This window comes from Lithobates pipiens, unplaced genomic scaffold (assembly GCF_037356315.1).
Source record: "Lithobates pipiens isolate NorthernLeopardFrog02 unplaced genomic scaffold, aLitPip1_a1.2 Scaffold_13, whole genome shotgun sequence".
NCBI lineage: Eukaryota > Metazoa > Chordata > Amphibia > Anura > Ranidae > Lithobates > Lithobates pipiens.
In genome coordinates, this window is record NW_027507718.1 from 99,910,659 (window position 1) to 99,925,160 (window position 14,502).

General features: G+C 43.9%; 1 protein-coding gene across 2 annotated transcripts in view; it reads left to right on the forward strand.

The window, feature by feature from the left end:
• The first annotated feature begins 6,055 nt into the window (after positions 1-6,055).
• The window catches only part of PTBP3 (polypyrimidine tract binding protein 3), a 245,772-nt gene continuing 237,325 nt past the window's right edge, over positions 6,056-14,502 (forward strand). Inside the window, exon 1 of one of the 2 annotated variants that reach the window (XM_077475341.1) lies at positions 6,056-6,195. Coding sequence is in view for 1 of the 2 variants with exons in the window: in XM_077475339.1 (XP_077331465.1) it covers positions 6,192-6,195 (4 nt within the window). In the remaining variant the exon portion in view is untranslated. The remainder of the gene's footprint in view (positions 6,196-14,502) is intronic. The other variant, XM_077475339.1, reaches the window with a different exon arrangement.

Sequence of the window (14,502 nt, forward strand, 5' to 3'; positions counted from 1 at the left end):
ATTTTTTATAAAGTAAATAATGTAAACTACTTTAGTAGTGAGAAATTAACATACTGCACTGTCACGCCTCAGATCATCCCCAATTCCTGCAACTCCACACTTCAGATCACTGTGCCCCCCTGTTCATCTGCCCCACCACTGTACCCTCCTGCTCATCTGCTCCACCACTGTACCCCCCCTGCACATCTGCTCCACCACTGTACCCCCCCTGCTCATCTGCCCCACCACTGTACTACCCTGCACATCTGCCCCACCACTGTACCCTCCTGCTCATCTGCCCCACCACTGTACCCCCCCTTGCTCATCTGCTCCACCACTGTACCCCCCCTGCTCATCTGCTCCACCACTGTACCCCCCTGCTCATCTGCTCCACCCCTGTACCCCCCTGCTCATCTGCTCCACCCCTGTACCCCCCCTGCTCATCTGCCCCACCCCTGTACCCCCCTGCTCATCTGCTCCACCACTGTAACCCCCCTGCTCATCTGCTCCACCACTGTAACCCCCCTGCTCATCTGCTCCACCACTGTAACCCCCCTGCTCATCTGCCCCACCCCTGTACCACCCTGCTCATCTGCTCCACCCCTTTACCACCCTGCTCATCTGCCCCACCCCTGTACCACCCTGCTCATCTGCCCCACCCCTGTACCACCCTGCTCATCTGCCCCACCCCTGTACCACCCTGCTCATCTGCCCCACCTCTGTACCACTCTGCCCTTCTGTCCCACCACTTTAACCCCCTGTTCATCTGCCTCACCAATGTTCCCCTTTTCTCATCTGCCCACCACTGTACCTCCATGCACATCTGCTCCACCACTGAACCATCATCTCATCTGTCCTAACACTGAACTTATCTGCTCATTTGCCCCACCACTTTAACCCCATTTCTCCTCTGCCCCACAAATGTACCCCCTGCACATCTGTCTCACCTCTGTTCCCCCTACTTTTCTGGCCCCACCACTGTAACCCCCTGCTCATGTGTTCCACTGATCTACCTCCTTTTTCTTCTGCACATCTGCCCCACCTCTGTATCCCCCACTCCACCACTGTAACCCCCTGCTCATCTGTCCCACCAATGTACCTCCTTTCTCCTCTGCCCCAACACTGAACCCCCCGTGCTCATCTTTACCACCACTGAAACCCCTTTCTCATCTGGCCCAACACTGAACCCCCCCCCCACTCACCTGTCCCACCACTGTAACCCCCTGCTTATCTGCCCCATCATTGTACCCCCTGCTCATCTGCCCCATCACTGTCCCCCCTGCTTTTTTGTCCCACCGCTGAACCCCCTTCTCATCCCTCCCACCACTGTACCTCCTGCACATCTGCCCCACCACTGTACCTCCTTGCTCTTCTGTCCTACTACTCTAAAACCCCCTGCTCATCTGCCCCATCAATGTACCCCTTTTCTCATCTGCCCCACCACTGTACCACCCTGCATATCTGCTCCACTGCCGTATCCCCATGCTCATCTGTCTCACTACTGAATCTCCTTCTCATCTGTCCTAACACTGAACCCATCTGTCGCTCCACTGTAACCCACTTTCTCATCTGCCCCACCAATGTACCTCCTGCACATCTGTCTTACCTCTGTTCCCCCTGCTCCCCTGCCCCACCACTGTTCCCCCTGCTCTCCTGCCCCACCACTGTTCCCCCTGCTCTCCTGCCCCACCACTGTAACCCCTGCTCATCTGCCTCACCAATACACCTCCTTTCACACCTGCCCCACTGCTCTACCCAACTGCTTTTCTGCCCCAACACTAAACCCCCCTGCTCGTCTGGCCCAACACTGAACCCCCTGCTCTTCTTTCCCACTGCTGAATGCCCACCTCATCTCTTCCACCACTGTACCTCCCTGCACAACTGCCCCACCGCTGTACCCTCCCACTCTTCTGTTCCACTGCCCCACTGCTCTATGCCCCTGCTTTTCTGCCCCAACACTGAACCCTCCCTGCTCATCTGGCCCATCACTGTAACCCACTGCTGAACCCCCTGCTCATCTGCCCCACTGCTGTACCCTCCTGCTCTTCTGTTCCACCTCTGAACCTCTCCTGCTCATTTTGCCCACCTTTGTACCCTCCTTCTCATTCGCTCCACTGCTGTACCCTCTTCTCATCTATAATATGCGCGATATGTAGAGTGGTGAAAGAAAGCAGAGATGAGATACATCTACCTGTCCTGGCAGACTCACCCTGCTGATCCACCTCTCGCATCCAGCCCATGTGCTTGTATGTGATGTATGGGATGTATGTGATGTCACCTACAAGCATCTGGAATAGATGTGCAATGATGAACTCAGGTCAGAGGCATTTCTGAAAGCAGTGGGCCTGTGTGCAGAATCATAAGTTGGGCCCCGACAGCTGAGAAAAAGTGGTTGGCTGTGATTTTCATTGCACTGAGTACTGTCTTTGGCTTAAAGGGACATAGAGTGCAAGGGTTCAGTAGTAAGTGACGCAAAGGTTCAGGAATGTAATGTGTGGAGGCACAGTGCCCCCCCCCCTCAGGGCGGCGTGGGGAATTCTGAAATTGGAATGCATTATTGTCTCACTGACTCTTCCCTGCACTGCTCTGTTGATGGGCAAAATAGACTTTGCGTGCAACTTGCAGCAGCAGTGCTGGGAGTTGCCTACCCCTGTTCTAGAGTGTCTAAGTTTGTACTCCATGCTCACCTTGTGTATGTGAATATAGTCACTATTGACACTTGGGGGTTGAACTTTGACAAAGGCCTGAAATGGAATATTTATTAAATATTAATAAAGACCAAAGAAATACAGGCAGTGATCAATGGAGCATCCTTTTACATTGGTGGTCATTGGGGGGGGGGGGGAAATACCTTTACATTCGTTGTGCATTAATGATCCAATGTTGGACCAGATCTATGTACCCTGTAATTCTAACACCAGCTCTGCCTCTAACCCTTGCATTAACCCACAATGTAACCCCATTAAAAATGTAATTATTTGTAAAGCAGGGTAATATTTAATCTCATTGACAAAACGGTGCCTAAATGCTCTTGCCTTGCAGTATTCAAATCCTAGTATAGAATGCCAATGGGGAAAAATCTGCATACAATTTTTATGTTTTTCATGTATATCTGCCTGTATTTTCTCTATTTCCTTCCATGGATTTCCTCCCATGGTAATTTAGGCAGAACTAAAGTTTGCTACATTCATATTACCCCCAGCAATGTCTTCCTGGCACTAGCAACTTTCCAGATCTTTTTCTGGATTTGGCAACTTCAATTATCCTGATTGACTGGCCCAAAATGGCAATAAAAATCTGACAGAGGTTCTTATCCAAAAAAAAGGTTATGCTTTGGGTACACTTTAAAGACTGTGTGTTACTATATAAAATATATAAAATATATGTGATATATATACACTGTATGTGAGTGTGTAATAAAAACATATATATATATATATATATATATATATATATATATAGTATCTCACAAAAGTGAGTACACCCCTCACATTTTTGTAAATATGTTTTATATCTTTTCATGTGACAACACTGAAGAAAGGCACTTTGCTATAATGTAAAGTAGTGAGTGTACAGCTTGTATAACAGTGTAAATTTGCTGTCTCCTCAAAATAACTCACACAGCCATTAATGTCTAAACCACTGGCAACAAAAGTGAGTACACCCCCTAAGTGAAAATGTCTGAATTGGGCCCAAAGTGTCAATATTTTGTGTGGCCACCATTATTTTCCAGCACTGCCTTAACCCTCTTGGGCATGGAGTTCACCAGAGATTCACAGGTTGCCACTGGAGTCCTCTTCATCTCCTCCATGATGATATCACGGAGCTGGTGGATGTTTGAGACCTTGTGCTCCTCCACCTTCCGTTTGAGGATGTCCCACAGATCCTCAATAGGGTTTAGGACTGGAGACATGTTTGGCCAGTCCACCTTTACCCTCAGCTTCTTTAGCAAGGCAGTGGTCAACTTGGTGGTGTATTTGGGATCCTTATGTTAAAATACTGCCCTGCGGCCCAGTATCCGAAGGAAGGGGATCATCCTCTGCTTCAGTATGTCACAGTACATGTTGGCATTCATGGTTCACTCAATGAACTGTAGCTCCCCAGCGCCAGCAGCACTCGTGCAGCCCCAGATCATGACACTCCCATCACCATGCTTGACTGTAGGCAAGACACACTTGTCTTTGTACACCTCACCTGGTTGCCGCCACACACGCTTGACACTATCTGAACCAAATATGTTTATCTTGGTCACATCAGACCACAAGACATGGTTCCAGTAATCCATGTTCTTAGTCTGCTTGTCTTCAGCAAACTGTTTGTGGGCTTTCTTGTGCATCATTATCTTTAGAAGAAGCTTCCTTCTGGGACGACAGCCATGCAGACCAATTTGATGCAGTGTGTGGCATATGGTCTGAGTACTGACAGATTGACCCTCACCCCCCCCCCCCCCCCTTTCAACCTCTGCAGCAATGCTCGCAGCACTCCTAAGCCTATTTCCTCGAAGACAACCTCTGGATATGATGCTGAGCACGTGAACTCAACTTCTTTGGGCGACCATTACAAGACCTGTTCTGAGTGGAACCTGTGCTGTATGGTCTTGGCCACCATGCTGCAGCTCAGTTTCAGAGTCTTGGCAATCTTCTTATAGCCTAGGCCAGCAAACCTTGGCAACCCAGATGTTTTTTTAACAAAATTTTCCATGATGCTCAACTACATTGAAGCTTGCATGGCATCATGGGAAATGTAGTTCCAAAACACCTGGGATGCCAAGGATCGGCATCAACTGGGCATCTTTATGTATAGCAACAATTATTTTTTTCAGATCCCCAGGGAGTTATCCAGGTAGGGTTGCCATCTACCTTAAAGGAGAAGTACAGCCAAAGATTGTATGGCTGTACTTCTCCTGTGGATCACAGGAGTGCATTTCTTTCTGCACTCCTGTGACCAGTTTTCAGCAGACAGCGGGCTGAAGTCCGCTGTCTGCTGACATCACAGAGCTGGTTCAGGCTTGGGCAAGATCGCGACAATGGAGTCGGGATCCACCCACATGCCTGGACCGCCACCGGGCCCAACCTCTCAGCGAGCCACTGTGAGTCTGAGCTGGCTGCTCCCACCCTGCCACAGCCCAGCACTCCAGTGAGTGCAGGAGGCAGAGCAGAGAGCTGCTGACAGTCACCAGCTCTGCTCAGGGAGCCCTAAAAACCGAGTGATCGGCGGTATTAGATTACTTGGTTCTCAGTCTTAGAGGTGCCAGGGGACAGATGCAGCATCGGACTAGGTATTAATCTGGAAAATGATTAACAACATACTTATATTTTAATAATAATATATATAGCAAAAACAATTTATAACTCTCGGCTTCTTATAAATCCATAATTTTAACAGTAAAGCAGGGTTGGGAGCCAGTTATGTTAAATGGACTGTAGTGTGTTTCTGAAAAACACACTAAAGAAAGCATAGGTGTGAACCAAGGGATAGGCAAAACTCTAGGAAAGCAGCTAAACACAGCCTTTTCACTAACATTAGTCAGTAACACTCCCTTGTCCTCCTATTTGGACAGTGAAGGAACAACATACTGGATGGAGTCATCTCTGGGCTGGAATTGACTCTTCCTCTCAAGTCTAAAGCTGGCCATAGACTATACAATCTGTACAATCATCTTTAGATATGCTAACACTATATAATATAAGGACAAACATAAACAATCCATTCACATACTCTTAAATCCCATGCACTACATAGCTGGCGGTAGATCTAAAGGAGATTGTACAATCAAAATTGTATAATGTATGGTTAGCCTAATTGCAAGGCATTACAGCAGTCTGATATTAGGTGCCAAATCCAGATTGCATAAAAAAAAAAAATTAAATAGTTTTTTTCTAATGAATGAATGAATGCCTATTTGTAATAAGAATTTCAGCTTTAAGCTGGGATGTGTTGTGCATCAGTTGTGTGATGGTGAGTGTATAAAGTAGGTTTTTCTGGCAGTGAAGCTGTTAAAGTCCTAACTCCCCCACCTCCTCTTGTCTTGTGGCACCTCTCTCTCTCTCACTGTCCTCCTCCTTTCCTCCTCCTCTTCAATCATCTCCCTTCCTTCTTCCCTCCGCCTCTTCCCTCTTCTCTGCACTGGTCTCTTCTGCTCTCTGCCTCTCCACCTTCCCTCTATCTCTCTCTCTTTTATTTTTTTTTTCCCCTCGTCCTCCAGGCCATGGATGGGTAAGTGAGTCCCTTGAGCCAGAGGGAATCCATGTCACCTAGGAAGGTATCTCAGTAGGAGATCAGACTTGATAGTGGCTTGTGCTCAGTGCTTCACCCTCAAATGATCTGCTTTGATCATCCCTCTAGGGGTTGGTGGGTGTGTATGTGTTTGGAAACCTCTCTGTTTAGTAGGGTGATGTTTTCATAATAAATCATAGCTTTTTAAACATCCCTTTTATAAGTTTGGAATACAAGGTCTGCATTTACACTTGGTTCCCTTGAAATACATTAGTTCTTAGTAGTTATTGCATAGACTACAGGATGAATCCCCTTGTTTTTATTCTATATAAACTGATGTAGAGACTGTACTGTGTATTCTTACATTGATCTTGTATTTTCAGTTGTGTTTGGGAAGGTTGACTTCCGCTTTTTTTTTTTCTCTTATAGATCCAATCAGTCACTCATAAATAATATATATTATACGTACATTGATTTTATTTTAGTTTATGTTTAGAAATGTTGATTGATTTTTCTCTTGGTTCTGATCAGTCTATCATAAAAATTGTATATATATATATATATTCATTCTCTTACGGTGATTTAATATTTGAGCTTTATTTAGAAGTGTTGACGGATCAAATCTAAGCAAACATACTATTAGTAATAATAATAAAAAATAAAAAGTGTTAGTGTGTGTGTGTGTACACTTTTTTTATTAGTAATAGAATGTTTGCTTAGATCTGATCCTTCAACACTTCTAAACAAAGCAGAAATATTAAATCACCGTAAGAGAATGAATATATATTTTATTTACTAGACTGATCAGATCCAAAAGAAAAAATCAGTCGACGCTTCTAAACAGAAGTAATAAAAAAATATATTATATTATATATATATATATATATATATATATATATATATAAAATTATTATTATTATTATTATTATTATTATTATTATTATTATTATTATTATTATTTTTTTATTAATAATATTATTTCTGTTTTAAAAATGTTGACTGTGTTTTCTCCCCATAGACACTTCGACATATACGATTTCCTTTCCAGTAGGAATCCATAGTCGACAACCTATTCATTCGATTAGTTAAGATGTGATCATGACTTACAATCGTAAGTCATTGATCACATCTCTAGTTCCACCACGTCATCTCGTAATCTGAGCACGCAAAATACAATTGTGTTAATGAACAAAGTATCTTGGTGCTGCCAATCGATTTGAAAAGCGATCGATAATTTTATCCACCCTAACCATTTAACTCGGTTTGAATCTGCTCAAACTTGAGTCTAAATCGATCGAAATGGAAGTTATGGCTTTTCAATTTTTCTGCAGATTAAATTGTTTTGGTGGGGTTGAAGCATACGTGGCCACCATTAGATCTGAAAAAGCGATCAAAATATAGAATATGCTTGCATTTTTCTTTTTTTTTCCCCATTTTAGTTGTGTTTAGGAGTGGTGATCTGATCTGTCTTTTTTTTTTTTTTTTTATGAAAATCTATAATGCTTTATATAGTCCATAGTAGGTGAGGTTGAAAAAAATACACAAGTCCAACCTATGTGTGTGAATATATTGATATAATTTAATATTTGTCATGTGTTTAGGAGTGGTAACCGCTTTTCCTTAGATCAGTCTATCATGGAAAAAAAAAACATGTGATCCTGTTTGTTGAGGACTGTAGTGGAGGTGGAAGCTGCCCCTCCCTATTGTAGAGTCACACCTGTGTGGTTGTGGGCAAGTACAGCACTTGCTTTATATAGCAAAGCAGTTTGGTGCAAATACAGACTGAATTGCCCTACCAAGAGGTGTTACTGATAATTCCTGCTGATTCTATTATCCACCAAGGTGCATGCTGATGTGGAAGTATTGCATAGGCTTCTTTCCTTTCTGCTGTGTTATATAAACAGAAGGTAGTGGTAGCTTTGCAAAAGTAATAGCCTTTACACGGAAGGCTGGACAAGATATGTTTTTCAGTCCCTTTAAATAACACCATTGTCAAAGCCACCACAATACTAGGCTGTTTTTATTTATTTTTTTACTTTTGTATAATATATATATATATTATATATATATTTTTTTTTATATACATTTTTTTTTTTTTGTATACCTTCCCACCTTTAGTGGAATTGAGTCAGTTATGCTTTCTGGTCCCAAAAGTAGTTTTAGGCTGGTCACATTCAATTCTCAGGGAATTTCAACCAGCGTGATCAAACAAGCAAATGCAGCGTACTGCCAACCGTTTTTATCAACTCCGGGAAATAAGCTAAACTGTAGGTTGCTTCGATACTTTTAGTTATTTTGCAATTGCTTGAAAATTGCTGTGTGCCTAGCACAAATTTAGGAGAATATTGCAGACCATATACGTTGCAATTTTGTTGATTACAACCAGAATTCTTTCCTGATTTTCAAGAGACCAAATCATAGATTTCCAGCCCAAATGCTATCAAGGATGCCTTTTTGATTGCTATTGAGGCAAATGTAATCGCTTTTTACTGTCTCTTCCTTTTTATTTTGTTATTGGAAATATGTATTAATTGTGGATGATCAACGATTGAAGGCCATAAAGGTGCCAATATCCAGAAGAGAGCTGAAAGTAGTTACAGATCTAATATTTACTACTGATGAGCAGCATTTGATGGGGACTAATTTCATCATGCCCTGTAGTCTACAGTAGTCTAACACAAGGGTGACTATTCTCTAATGGCTCCATCTTCAAGTGCAGCACTACATCCATAGGCTTATTTCATGTTATATAATATTAGAAGTCCTGTAACCTTTAGCAATCAACAGTCTTGTTTTATTTTTAGATTGCTGCACTTAAGTAAATTCTTTGTGGTTTCCGTTTTTAAATAACTACTGAAATAGATAATTTAAGAGTACTAAAGTATAAGGATTGGAGCAAAGAAGCAGCTAGCATAATATCCGTCTTCATGATTATTTAACCTGCAGTAGAAAAATGACAGCTGACATTTTGTATAGTGCCTTTTTGTATTTTTTGCTTTGCCTCTTTTTGTTTTAATTTTTGTTAGCTGTGGATGGCAGAGGAAACCTTTTAGACATTGGAATGTTCTGTAAAGATTGATTGCTAAGGGCTTCACACATTTGGTTGTGTGTGGTCATTTTGGTCATGTCTCACTGATTTAGTGGGAAACATCTCCAATTTTTAGTTAATCTTTCCGTTTTAAATTTTCAAATTCTGACATTATGGTGATCCAACTCTATCAGAGTGCATATTGAACTCTAGTTTAGCCTCTCAAAATAGGCAACATTACAAGAATTCTTGTATACATAAAGCAAAATGTGCCCCAAACCAAAGGGCTTCTTTACTTGGCTGTAGCTTGTGTTTGAGCAGCATGCACAGCAAACTTCTGCAAAACATTTGTGAAGCTTTTGGCAAGCTTCATGCAGTTTTGATGTCTTTAAGGCCGAGTTCACGTATGTGCAAAATGAATGTGGATTTCCTGCATCCAATTCACATGACATGTGTGAGTGACTGGTTCTCAATGGAGCGTACAGGTCTGGGGTGGCCACGGTCCACATTTTCGAAAGAGTTTCTGTGCGTGTTTAGGTCTGGTTCAGGTGCGAATTCGGACCTGATTCGCACCTGAACCAGTTAACAGAATTGGACCGGACTCCATGTTGGGAACCACGGCCGAACATATGTGAACCCAGCCTAAAGAAGGTGCTACCAGGATTCTTCAGGCTTTTAACAAGCTTCAAGTAGTGTCAAGTTTAACAGCTTGTTTAAAGCTAAAGTTTTTCTATTTTAGCATAGTTACATTAATCCATACCTGTGGAAGCTGGAAATCACTGTAGTAGGCACCTCTAATGTCTAGGTCCCATGCCAAGTGACTGCCCTGCTGCTTACAGCTCAACACAGGCACCTTTCAGAGGGACCCTTACATTTTCTCAATGAATGGAAAGTTTTCTCTGATTGGACAAGCTCCACCTCATCCAATCGGAAAACACTTTGCATTGAGAAAATGCACAGTGATCCCTGAATGGTGCCCATGTTGAGAGAGCGACCTCCAGTGTTCAGAATGCAGTAGGGCAGCCACATGGGACCCTTAAGCTAGTGGAGATCATTGTAGTGGCAGAGAAAGAAAGAAAGAATAAAAGTGCAGACAGATGGTTAGGTTTATCAGACACAAAATGCAAAAAACTGGCCACTCACATTTCATGGATTAAAAACTGGCTCATCATTGAGTATCAGAACCAGGACAATGCCACAGATGTCGAGCTCAGGGGCTGCTGCCACAAGGATGGGGAAACCAGGAATCTGGCTATGATCTTCCAAAATGGTGTGGATTGCAGCACGGTCCGCAACGTATGGGTGATGATGTCACTGGGATGCCAGTAAGCGACATGTTTGAGCCCTGACTCCTAGGGGCATGCACGCTCTTTTATCAGGCTACTGTGGGGGGGTGAGCTGCTCTATTTATAGAGGCAGACCTGCACAGGGTCTTAGTTCCCGGCAAGGTGCATATATAGGGAATTTATCACTACATTCTAAGAAGTCTAAAATTAGATGATACTACGAATTATTAATTACTCTAAAATCAATGACAAATCTAGAAATATACAGGTAAATACAAAAAGGCAACAAGAAGAGTAAAAATAATTAAGGTAAAAATGTATCATATCAAAGATTCATTCACCACATCAATAGAGAATGACTGTTTGTAAAAAACATTTATACAACTGGACTTTTCACTTAGTGTGAGGTCTTCATCTGGTGGCTCCTACATCTCCCTTCCTCATTGCTGAGATCACTATAGTAGTGGTGTCTACTACAGTGATTTCCAGCTTCCATGGAGATCCCTCAATTAAGAAATATATACCTACTTACACTGGTCCAAGCTGGACCAATGTAACTATGTAAAAATATAACTACGGTATGTAAAAATTTAACATGACCATAGGCGTCGCCAGGAGGTTTGCTATCAAGGCTTTAGTCCTGAATCTGGAGCCCATAGCTCAGAGTCTCGGTGGGTCGCGGCTGCGGTGGCGGCAGGCGGGCTGCATTAGAGGTGGAGGAGAGAGATGAGTGGGCGAACGAGCAGAGATTACATCATCTCTCTCCACCCGCTCTATGTCACCACTCTTTCTCCCTCACTGAGTGGGCCTCCTCACTGTCGGAGGTGCGGCAGGGAGCTGAGAGATTACATCTCACTGCCTGCCCCGCATCTCCGCTCTCCTGCCCTCACTAAATGAACCAGTGCTGCCAGTGACAACCCACATCTAGTGGCAAGTGATGTGGTACGTGACAATCTGCAAGTGATGTGGCAATCTGCAAATGGTGGCAGGTGACAGTGGCAAGTTAAAAAGCTGCATCTGGTGGCAGGAGATGTTGCAAGTGACATGCCCAGGGCTCCCACTGATTCTGCATTATGGTGAGTTGAACTACTTCATTATATATTAGAATGTAACAATAGAAACCATGCGCTTTGATCACCTTGACACCATATCAACCATGGTGTCAACACCAGCCTTTGCCCACGAAAAGTTGCTCAAAACCACCCACCCCCCCCCAGGCCTGCAAAAAGGTTGGTGACTGCTGCTATGGGCTCTAGCCCCACATCTTTTGCAGATCTAGCAACGTCCTGAACATGACATTCAAATCATCTTTTAGCACCTGTACTTAACCTTCCAAAACTGAAGCTGAGCTGCTCAAAACTGGCTGAACTCTCATTTTATAAGTTGCCTGGTTGGTATGCTGAACCCAGGGCTTCAGACCTAAAGCAATAATATAGTTCTGATTTCTCTAACTTCACTAGTGGAGTGTTTTTGTTTTATTCTGTAGGACAACATTGATGGCTCCTGTAGTTCTTCTATGTACAGGTTCACTTTAAAACCGGATAAGTACAGAAAAAAATTATCCAGGTTGCACAGAAATACTAATTGTCTGGTTCTGGTCTGTCAGCATGGACCTGAACCTGTTAAACTTGCTTGAGGGTATTGCTAGTCTTTTGAGGGTTGACCCTGAACTTGTTAGTGCTTGTCTGTCAACATTGATCTGAACCTGTTAGGGTCAGTTCACACTGGGGCAACACAACTTACATCCCGACTTTGCAAGGTGACCTGAAGGTGACTTCAACGCAACTTACAACACGACTTCAAGTCGCCCCCAGGCCAGGCGACTTTGGCTGTGGCCAATCACAGAATAATCAGCTCTCTGGGAGGGAAGGGTTTGCCTCCCTCTCAGACTGCGTTATTATGTCAATCTCGCGCTTTTATCAGTGAGATTGAAACCTTGCGAGCCCTGTCACGGGAGCCAGCGCCGAGCTGGCTCGCTCATCGGGAAAGGAAAAATTTGTTTTTTCCTTTCCTAATGAGCGGCAAGCATTGCTGACGTTGAGGCTGAGTTCACACTGGTGTGGGGATCTGACTTGGATCCTTGCCAATACCAGGCATTGTGTTTGGTATGAATCATGAGGGGAAACTCCATGCCAAATTTGAAAAAAACAGCATGGGGGCCCTCCCAAAATCCAAGCCAGACCCTTATTCGAGCACGCAGCCCGGCCGTTCAGGAAAGGGGGTGGGGACGAGCGTGCGGGGTCGCATGCTCTCAACATGGGGGTGGTGCTTTGGGGAAAGGGGGCGCCCAGATCCTGCCCCCCCACCCTATGTGAATAAGTATGGGGTACCCATTCACCTGGAGGGAAAAAAGTGTCAATAAAAAACAGTGTACACAGGTTTTTAAAGTAATTTTATTAGGCAGCGCCGGGGGTCTCTCCTGACTCTCCCGCTCTCTCCGGCCTCTTCTCCCGGTCTCCGGTTCTTCTCCCAGGCTCCTCCGCTATCTTCTGTTCCTTTGCTAGCATTGGCCTGGTCTTTCCCGTCATCTTCTTCCCTCTTCTCTTCTTCCAATGTTGACACGACACACTCTCCCGCTAATGGTCAGTTGATCGAAGCAGCCAAGACTCGAACAGTGTATGGCCAGCCTAATTATTGTAGGCAGCTTAGGTCCTTTTATTAGATTACTTCTTTCTGGCTCTGGTCATCTAGCCTGATGCAAATCTTCATTCTATATGACACAATCCAAGAAATGTACCTTTATAATCTGGGCATGTCTAGTATTCCCAGGTCAACAGGTTTGGATCCATGTGAACACATCAATACTTAGTTTCAAGCCCATACTGACATACTAGCAATCAATTGCATGTGAGGTCAACAGGTTAATGTCCAGGCTGACAAACCAGCACCAATCACAAGCCAGTCTAAGGCTTGGTTCACACTACCGCAACTTGAGATCCGACTTGTCAGACCTCAAGTCATCCCAAGTCGCTTGACATCAGAAATTCCATTATAGTAAATGAGAGCCATCTTAATGTACACTACTGAAGTCGCTCTGACTTCAGGAAAGGTTCCTGTACTACTTCAAGGCGACTTCTAGGCGACATGTACCCATAGAATTCAATGGAAGTCGCCTCCAAGTCGGATCTCTATCTATATTGAAGCAACTTTACAGGAAAAAATTACAGTACTGCTTGCGAGAATGTGTTTCCAGCTCGATCCCATCGCACTGGTTCTCAGCGACAGGGTACTGTAAATCTCGCTGCAGTAGGAAAACACATTTTCCTAGTGCAACGAGCGCAAGAAAGAAGCGACAATGTCGCCTCTGTAATCATAAAAAAAAATTTTTTTTTAACTTGGCATGGGTTCCCCTCCAAGGGCATACTAGGCCCTTAGGTCTGGTATAGATTTTAAGGGGAATCCCCTACGCCAAAAAAATGAGCTGTGGCTCGGCTCGGGTACCCCCATAGCAAGCTGCTAGGCAGGAGGGAGGGCCCGGGAGCATCGAATAGTCTCCTGAGAAGAGGAGGATCAGGGCTGCTCTGTGCAGTTGGTTTGGCACAGAAGAGGCAAGTATAACATTGTTATTACTTATAAAGAAAAAACAGACTTTAGTATCATTTTAAGGCTTGTGTCTATGGCATTAGTCTGACATCCGTTTTGGATGCTCCTGAAATGATTGAGAAATTTAAATTGACTGTAAAGTCTTTTGTTTTTATTTAAAAAAAAAAATGTTGTACTTCCTCTGTGCAGTGATTTTTGCACAGAGCAGCCCAGATGCTCCCTCTTCGGCACTCTTGGCCCCTCCCTCCCACTCGTGCACATTGCTAGATGGAGATGGGGCTCAGGTAAGTATTGGGGGGGGGGGGGCTGCTGCAAACAAAATGTGTGGTGTGTGTTTTTTTTTTTTTATCTTCATGCATAGGGAAAAAAAAAAAAAAACTTCTGCCTTTACAATCACTTTTTAAGAGGTACATTTGAGCTGCGGTTCACCTCTTCTCAACATGTAACTGA